The 10,021-nt window shown below is 42.2% G+C and overlaps 1 protein-coding gene across 2 annotated transcripts in view; it reads left to right on the forward strand.

The window, feature by feature from the left end:
* Positions 1-5,806, forward strand: part of parp14rs1 (poly(ADP-ribose) polymerase family member 14-related sequence 1) — a 50,305-nt gene extending 44,499 nt beyond the window's left edge. For both annotated transcript variants that reach the window (XM_041201675.1, XM_041201674.1), the window contains 2 exons: positions 3,026-3,203; positions 3,759-5,806. In XM_041201675.1, coding sequence (XP_041057609.1) covers positions 3,026-3,203; positions 3,759-4,066 — 486 coding nt within the window. In that variant the 3' untranslated portion in view covers positions 4,067-5,806. The remainder of the gene's footprint in view (positions 1-3,025; positions 3,204-3,758) is intronic.
* The last annotated feature ends 4,215 nt before the right edge of the window (positions 5,807-10,021 follow it).

The raw sequence follows: 10,021 nt of genomic DNA on the forward strand, positions 1-10,021 counted from the left end.
CAGCACTGCCATTACTCACTTTAGTAAACATAGATATAACTCAGGCTATAGCCTTTCACAATGTAAAATAAAAAGGGAAACATTTTAAATCACCTTTTACACTCTTCCCATCTCCAGTTCATGCTTCATGTCTCCACATGCATCCACTCGCCAAGTGTGATTTAGAAAGGCTTCCAAAATGCTGCCACCTTGCTGAAAATTGTAGAAGTTCTGAAATACCCTCTTTAAGAATAGTGCTGGTAAGTTGTAAACAGCAGCATGTAGGGTTCCCAATTCCTACACTGCTGAAAATAGCCATAGATGGAAATGGGTCAGGACTTCTGGCTCTGTGCTCTGCTTGCCGTTTTCTCCTCTCACCCAACTCAATGCGGTCCTGACTGAGACTTCTGGGCTGGCTGCCTTCCTTCTGTCTTCCCCTACCACACATATTATAGCATTGGAGATGGAATGAGGTCCTTAAATAACCACTAATTGGCCACTTAAGGGTCTCAGTAGGCTTAAGGGTGCATGGACTGTCTGACGCCTTACCTACCCCTTGTAATATGGGAGACAGGGCAGGAGTGGGCGGTAAGGCAGTGGGCTGGCCACCCGCTTTATTTTATGTGGCCCCACTGCCTTCAAATACATTGGCAGGGAGCAGTAAAATTCGCCCCAAAGTGAAGTTTCACATCATGACCTTCCATCAGAACTGGGAACAGTTAGAAATGTAAGGAACTAAGAGCTATTACATTTGTAACCAACAGACCTGTTGCATATTTCCTGCATTTTTTGTGTTTGTCGCAACTTCTACTTTTGTACTCAAAATCTCTAAGAAGCCCAAGATCCGATATGTTTTGCAAACTACGCTTGCAATATGACCTACCATCTTCAAAGATCTATGTTAATGAGCCCCCAGGTCCCTCTGCCTCTCTACACTCATTAGAACTGTGCCATTTAGTCTATATTGCTTCTCCCTTTTCCTTCTGCCAAAATGCATCACCTCACACCTTTATGTATTAAATTCAACTTAGCTGAAATTCTGTAGCCTATTGATGTCTTGTTGCAGTTCTTCATTGTTTGCCACAGCAAGTTTTGAAATTTTACTCTGTATTCCATTATTCAAGTCATTTATAAGTGGTGGTCCTAGCACTGAACCTTGGTGAACACCACTGCCTACCATCCTCCAGTCCAAAAAGCAACCATTTACCATGACTTCCTGTTTTCCATCCTTAACTAAATTTTTTACCCAAGCTGACACTGACCCTCCAATTCCATGAGCTTCACTTTTGTTAGCCAGCCTTTTACCTGGTACTTTGTCAAATGCTTTCTTAAAATCCATAGAGACAACATCCATTGCTTTCCCTTCATTAACCTCTTCTGTTACTTTATCAAAAAATTTAATTAGATTAGGAAAACACAATCTGCCTTTTATAAATGGCTGAGTTTGGTTATGCCACAACTAAGAGGGCGCACTTCTTGCACATGCATTTTCACTGCTTGTGATGCCAAAACTACGATGGAAACTGCAGCCTGCAACTCCGAAAACTTATTCAAAGTATAGTCAATGATTTATTTACAGGACTGGTACCAGAGTGCTGTAATTTCCATTTCAACATTGAAACACAATTGAATGGAAGCCGTTACCATTACCATTTTAAGTGGTAAATAAAAATTGGAAATCTTACAGCATTTATCGTGAAGTGCTTTATTTATGTGCTAGTCTAGGTCACCATTACCTTAAACCTCCTTGATGCTTCTTGGGTGATCGGTGATGCACTTACCAGTCCTCCAGCTTACTACTGTGTTAAGAAGTTCACTGATGTTATTTGGGAAAAAATTATTTCCTTCCAATGGAGCCAGACAAGCATAAACAGATAGAAAGCTATCCAATTCTATAGCCTAGCTGATGTTTCCCATGTGCTGAGTGCAATTGCTGAGACTCGCATGCCACTCAAAGCCTCCTATGAAAATACTGTTGATTTATGATTAGAAAGAGTTTCCAAAGCATCAATGTGTCACTTGTGTGCAATGTTAATCCTTTGACTTAGTGTTAAAACCAACCAACCACAAATCCACATCCAGGCCACTAAATACAAAGCATTGGGTAGAATTTATCTGTCAGCATGTGGGGGCAGGCCCAACGTAAAATGACGCCCGATGATGTCGGGCGTGTGTCCAGATGTTATTGCGCAATCCCACAATATTTCGTTTGGCGGGCGCATGCCGGAGTCAGCTGCACAATCACCAGATGTAAACGGCCTATTAAGGCCATTAAGAGGTTAATTGAAGTACTTGTTAACGCTGCCCGTTCACCCTTAATGGTTGGCAGGCAGGCAAAAAGCCCAAGCGGCCTTTGCGTGTTTTAGAAAACCTCATCCACGAGCAGGATGAGGTTTCCTAAAGCTTTTATTCAATAAATAACATGTTTTTCATAAATATAAAAACATGTCCCATCTCATTTGACACAGTCACATGAGAGGACATGTTGAAATAAATTTATAAGCCTTTTATTTAATAATTTCAGAAACCCTTCAATCTTCCTGAGGCTGCTGCATGCCCCAGGGAGATTGAAGCACTTTTTTGTGCGCACTCTCCCTCCTTCCCCTGCCCGCACAGGTAGAGGTGAGCACTACCAGTCGCGTCTTACGCTGGGTGTGCCTCAATTGGCCCGCCCGTGTAAAATGGTGACGCGGAGCCGATCGCGGGCGGCGATCAGCTCCACGACCACCCCCGCTCACTCCCTCCAAGCCCGCCCGCCGCCTGAAAAGTTCAGGCCATTGTTACCAGCAATATGGTGGTGTTGGAATTCATATATTTTCCAGATGTTTCATGAATGAATGATTGCAAGAGGAGCTAGAAAAACAAACTGCAGATGTTGGAAATCTGAAAAGACAGAAAATATCAGAAACACTTAACAAATCAGGAGAGAGCAAATGACTTAACATTTTGATAGTGGATGTGTACAAGAAGCCATCTTTGGTCCTAAGTATTTGGAGTTTTAAAATTAAGTTGTCCATAAAATTAACTAAGAAATTTCCTTGAACAGATTGAAAGATTGCAAAACCCATGTCTTTGGAAGAATTATATGATTAGAAAACAATTGCTGGAAGAAAAGAATCCATCTGGCACTATTAATGAAAAGATCTTATTTCACGGAACAGCACAGAACACACTCAATTCAATCAGCCATCATGGATTTAACCGTAGCTACGCGGGAAGGAATGGTAAGGAACACTATTTCCTTGTCCAAAAGGAAAAAATGTAAATGCTGAAAAGATCAGTTATGATTATTTTGATATTTACTATTTATCAGAGCTGCAGCCTTTTCTTCATTATTAAAATATTTGTAGCTATTTTCATTAAAAATATTTTTAAAGATGTAACCTTAAATTTGAATCTACTGAGCAAACTGGGGCTGATGTTCATATGCTTACCGTTCCATTTATGCTGCAAAATTTGCCGATGGGCAGAAGAAATTGTGAAAAAGTGCTTGCTCACTTTTCACCTAAGGTTGACCCAACTTGAGTTTAGAACAGACCTCTGCACTACAAACTACCTAGCCAATTACTGCATCAAACTAAAATCACCCCCACTGCTCCAAAATTCTTAGCTTAAAAAAATACAGATTTAGTGGAGATATAGATTTAAGAGTGCTTAATTTAGGGATGCAAGAAATCTATGATTCTGGTATGTTTTCTACAAAAGACGAACATTATGATTTCAGATGCCTTTAGTATATAAAATTAATGCACAATTAAGGAAGTTTTTTTTCTTTTTAGCCACAGCATATGGGAATGGCACCTATTTTGCTGTAGATGCAAGCTATTCTGCTGCGGAAACATATGCAAGAATTGATGCTAATGGATTGAAGCACATGTATCGTGCTCGAGTGCTTACTGGAGTCTATTGTCGAGGGATCGGAGGAATGGTCACTCCTCCTCCAAAAAATGCAGCAAATCCTACAGATTTGTATGACAGTGTCGTTGACAACGAGCAGAGACCATCAATGTTCATCATTTTCAATGATATTCAAGCCTATCCAGAATACTTAATCACCTTTAAATCACAGCAGTATTTGGGATTTTAATAGCTTATTATGTGCTCTGTACATCTGTGTAACGCAACTAAAATTGGAATTCAACTTTCTGCAATTCTTTCAGTCAACATAGTAACATTTCCATGCAGAAATCATAATTTTTAATTCAGGGAAAATCAATCTGAAAAGCCATCAAATGGACTGGTTGGCACTGCCAGCAAACTGTTGTTTAAACATCAGGCTCTAATCCCGATCAGACTCTTTATTATCTCTCAGTATCTGATATGAAATTACCTTTGGCAGTCTCAAACCAGTTCCTAGTAGGCACAGGCCCTCAGAATAAACTCCTGACAGATTGATAATTAATAGTAGATTGGCATGCAAAGGGTGTAAGGTACTTTTCATGGTATGCCAATTAGAAGAGTTTATGCTGGTGTAATCAAGATGCTTGTCTCATAACTTGTGCAATATTTTCATTGTTTACCAACTTCTTCTGCATAGATTAATCTCTGTTGACAGCATTCTTGCCACCACCAGTAGCGAAGTTGGTAAATAACCACATGACTTAGCTGTCCTGAATTTGGAAGTGGAAGACAGAACTATTTTCTCTGACCCTGTCATTTAAGAGTGTGAAATCTGGTATCAAATTCCTAAAAAAAAAAATAAAAATCCCCTTATTATTCTTGAAACCTAAAGTGAAAGTCTTTTGAAAATTGGAGCTGCAGGTCTCGTTAGCAAAATTGGGATCTGCTCCCCTGCAAATTGCTGTGGAGTTCTCATGTATTTCTTAGTGATTCGTAAAATACCTTGCATCCCTGCATCGATGTTAGGGCAACACTGATGAAAACTCTTCACAATTCCATCTGTGTAGATCCTCAAAAGACTGCCTGAAGAGCACTGTAAAGTAAAAAGAAATAGTTGGGCTCAAAAAAACTGCTGCATACCTCTAGTTTCTTCATCCTCTTGTACTGCTCAGCTGCTGCCATTTTTTCTTGGTCCTGCCTATTTTTGCTCGGAGCATCACCAGCTGAATCCACAACTTTATTTGGCCACCAGCAGTGGATGTATCTGCACCAAAACTTATGTCTGTGAGGTGCTTGCCAGTTACTGATCTGCTAGGGCAGATTCATGTTCATTTCTGATGTTAGATTCTTCGTCTTGGTTGTCACTAATCCAAAGAGGAAGTGAAAATGAGTTAAGATGGGGTATGCTGTAAATGGATAAACATTCCATGATAAGGCCAATAGGATTCCATGTTGATTGCTCTAATTTTATTTGAACATGCTCCTAATCAGAACGCCTAATGGGGAAGTAAAGATCAGAAAGACTAGTGGAGATGAGTGCTGTTGGACTGCACTGGTTTTGGGCTTGACTTTATGTTCTAGTTTCCCTTTTCTTCTCAGTGTAAAGCTGCAGACTTGGACTTTGGCATAACAACCAAGAGAGACTCTGACAGTGTCCAAAGAACCATTTTACAATGTCATCTGAGATTTTCCTTTATCCAATTGCTAATAGATTTTTAATAATTTAGGACACAAAATAAAAATTACTGAATGTTTATTGTACTAAATTCTTTAACTGTCACTTATTTCTTGCCAATATTCAAATAAACCACCGAAAAAAAAATATTCTTCTTGTTCACACTTCATTTTTATGATTGTCACTCAAAATCAAAATGTAATTTTGCATTTTTCTTTATATTTAGAAAAGTCTGTATTTGTTTAAAAGTTCATGCTATACTTGTATGACACATTTTAATACAGATTAATAAATCTACCCGATGTATCCTAATGTGCAGATATTAATTTGTCAAACAGTACAAAAACAGAACAAGAAATAGAACTGCAGAGAGGCTTAGTTGAGAGTGTCATTTTTTTAAATTTGTTCATCATATAGGAGCTTTGTTGGCAAGGCCAGCATTTGTTGTCCATTTGAATTGTCTTTGAGAAGGTGGTGCTGAGTTGCCTTTTTGAACCACTGCAGTTCATGTAGTATAGGTAAACCCATAGCGCTATTAAGAAGGGAGTTCCAAGATTTTGACCCAGCGACAAAGGTGATCTAGCTCCAAGTAAAGATGGCGTGCGACTTGGAGGGGAACTTGCAGGTGATGGTGTTCCCATGCATCTGCTGCCTTTGTCCTTCTAGGTGGTAGAGTTTATAGATTTGGAAGGTGCTGTCAAAGAAGGCTTGGAAAGTTGCAGTAGTGCATCTTATAGCTGGTATATACTGCAATGGAAGGAGTGAATGTTTAGGGTCATGATTGGGGTGTTGATCAAATGCTTTGCCTGGATGGTGTTGAGCTTCATGAGTGTTTTTGGAGTTGTGCACATCCAAACAAGCAGAGTGCACTTCATCACACTCCTGACGTGTTCCATGTAGATAGTGGACAGGCTTTTGGAGTCAGGAGTTGAGTTACTCGCTGCAGAATTCCCAGCCTCAGACCTGCTCTTGCAGCCATATTATTTACGTGGCTGGCCTAGTTAAGTTTCTGGTCAATGACAACCCCCAGGATGTTGATGGTGGGGAATACAGTGGTGGTAATGCCATTGAATATCAAATCCAGATGATTAGATTCCCTCTGGTTGGAGATAATCATTGCCTGGCACCTGTGTGGTGAGAACGTTACTTGCCACTTCCTAGCCCAAGCTTGAATATTGTTGCTTGCAGGCACAGGACTGCTTCAATATCTGAAGAGTTATGAATCATACTGAAAACTGTGGAATCATCAGCAAACATTCCGACTACTGATCTGACACTACACTGAGGTACACCTGCAGCGATGTTTTGGGCTGAGATCATTAGCCTCCAACAACAACAATAACCATCTTCCTTTGTGCTAGATATGTCTCCAACAAGTGGAGATATTTCCTCTGTTAAAATTTGATTCAATTTTGCTAGGGCTGCTTGATGGAAAGGGCAATCATTCTCACTTCACATTTGAATGAAAATAACTAGAGATTTTAGAAGGCACAAAAAATATATTGCACTGCATTCTGATGTCCCACCTGGGGCAGAAACGGAGGCGAGTGGGGGTGAAAATACCCGTGTGCTGGTTTCCTGTTGCCAGCGACTTCACCAGGGTGTGGGGGAGGGCAGTCCTGAGAACCCACTTGATTTGCTAATGAGGGCAATTAAGATAGGCAAAAAGCTCATTAAGGGCCATGTTCAGATTTTGGCAGGGGTGCATAGGCTGCACCAGGTAGAATGAATTTTATAAGGCCTTCAGCAGCAGGATAGGAGGTGGGGTGTGTCGAAAAATCAGGAGGGATGCACTCATCCAGAACCCTAATGCGACAACATAGTGGGACAGCATTTAAGATTGTTAATAAGGTAGTAACACATCATTTGCATGTACTTCATTGGGATTTTACTTGGAGTTTAGCATTTTATGCTCAGCGCACGGGGATTGTGGGCTTTAAGATCCCCAACCATTTAAAGCTGACAACACTGAGGTGTGGCCTTAATGCTGCCTTTGGAAGTCAGCCATATTGAGTTTGTTGGTTCATTCTTGAATGTCTTGAAGGAGGAAGAGTCAGGAGCAGAGGCCATTTCCAGCCTGTGGTCAAAGGCTTCTAAATGTGGGGGCTGATTGTGGAGATGGGCTATCAATAACAGCGGGAACTGATTAGGATGGTGGGCTCTCAGCAAGGGCACAGGGGGTATTGGTGCTTATTGAGAGGCAAGTAACAAGTGGAAAGGGAGTTCAACTCCAAAAACAGTGCACGAGAAAGGGAGAGATGAGCTGCCATGGGATTCATGCAATCAATCTTCTTTGACCCCTGTGTGGAGCAGGAGCGGCAAAGAGGGAGGGAGAATCAGGTGCAAGAGGCTGCACTGCAGTGGTAGCAAAAGAGCCAGCCTCTGGCTGGGCAAGGTGCAGAAGGGTACTTGGGGACTGGCAGCAGGCGGCTGCACAATGATGGGCTTATAGTGGCAAAATGTGTACTGGACTCACCTCATCCACCTGCAGATATCAGAAAGCCAGTGTCAATGAAGACCATGACTGTCAAGGGAGGCCACCACAGACCTGTGTGCCATGCTGCAGGATAAGCAGCAACTCACAGGCCTCACTGGACACCCAACGTCCATGACCCTGAAGATCACCATGGCTCTGAACTTTTATGAATCTGGCTTTTGCCAGGGATCCATTGGGGTGTCCCATGCAGCAGCTCATTGCAGAATCAAGGAGGTGACCAGTACCTTGTTCAAGAGGGCTGGTGTTTACATGTGCTACCAGACCCACCATGATAGCCAGGCAGAGACATCCATTGGCTTCAGGGCCATTGCTGGATTCTCCCGGTGCAAAGTGTCATCGATTGCACTCATATGGCCATCAAGGCTCCCAGACACCAGCCAGCCACCTTCCTTCCATCAACTTCCAAATGGTTGGAGACCACCAGAAGCTGATCCTTTAGGTATACGTATGGTTCCAAGGAAACAACCATGACGTAAACATACTTTTCTACTCCCCACTGCCATAGCTGTTCCAGCCCCACCCCTCCCCCACCATACACCTACAGGAATGTATCCTTGGGGACAGAGGTTACCCACTAAAGACATGGCTACGCACGCCTTTGAGGAACCTTCATACTGCAACTGAGCAACCATCGAGCAGGTCATTGGCCTGTTAAAGATGAGATTCTGGTGTATAGACTGATCCAGTGGAGCCCTGCACAATGTTTCAGCGAGAGTCTCTTGTATTATGGTGATCTGCTGTGCTCTACACAATCTGACACTGCTGAGTGGACACCTGAGTGGATTCCATCAGGTTGACAGAGTTGATCGCCACTTCTCATCCAATGTAAAAGATGTTGCTGAGCAGATGGGACAGGATGATGAGTCCCTTGCACTGGAGGCAAGTGGCATTGAGAGACGTGCAAAGGAGGCAAGGGACAATCGCATTCACACCCACGTCCTGCAATCACGATGCCCTTTCAATGACTGTGTAATAAAGACTCTGTCTCACATATCCCAAATATCATCTCCTTCATATTGATCGCCATCACCTAGCACCCAACTTCTCCATGTGCACAGACACAACTGAGGAATTAACCAAATTCAGCCTGTCCTACATTTGCATCTCATTGAGGCAGAAAGCTTTATGTGACATCTGACAAGGCAGAAAAATGAATAAAGGATTAACGCAAGTAATTTAAGTGAGGTGGGTAGTCCGCACTTACAGAGACAAAGAATTCCTTGCCACTTGTCACCCTCCAACTCTGCAGAAATTTCATCACTTTGGTCTTCTGTGTACTGGGCCTGCTACTATCTATAACAATTAAGTTGTATTTCATTGCTACCTGGAGTAAGTAGCTCCCCGGCCCTATTTTAAGTTTCTGTGTCCTCTGAATTTTCAGAAGAAATCCATTTGGCCCATTTCATCTGAACCTTTACTCACAATATGTTAAGAATAACCTGAGAACCCAAAATTCTATAATTGCCACTCTCTATCAGAAAACAGTTGCCAGCTCCTTGAAAACAAGCTTTGTGTCTCCATGCACATACTGGGCTTTCAAGTAGATGAATAGAAGTAGAAAAAAATCCTTGGAATTATTTCAAAGATGGCTAGACTTTGTTATGTTGCTTCAGTATTTCTTTCTTACATGGTACTTTTTTATTTTTTCATTGGATGTGAGCATCATTGACAAGGGGAGCATTTGTTGCTCATCTCTAATTTCCCTTGGGAAGATGAGCTGCCTTCTTGAACTGCTGCATTCCATCTGGTGGGGGTGCACGTATGGTGCTGTTAGCGAGATTCAGGTGTTTGACCCAGTGATGGTGAAGGAACAGCATATAGTTCCAAGCTCCTGCTCTATGTGGGAAGCTGGGAACATTTCCAGTGCCCGGGGCCACATCTGTGCAGGAAGTGTCTCCAGCTGCAGCTCCTGGAAGCCTGAGTTTCAGAGATGGAGCAGCAGCTGGGGATACTGTGGAGCATCTGTGAGGCGGAGAATATCATGGATAGCACGGATAGAGAAGTGGTCACACTGCAGGCTAAGAGTCCAC

The sequence above is a fragment of the Carcharodon carcharias genome, chromosome 12 (genome assembly GCF_017639515.1).
Source record: "Carcharodon carcharias isolate sCarCar2 chromosome 12, sCarCar2.pri, whole genome shotgun sequence".
NCBI classification, from domain to species: domain Eukaryota; kingdom Metazoa; phylum Chordata; class Chondrichthyes; order Lamniformes; family Lamnidae; genus Carcharodon; species Carcharodon carcharias.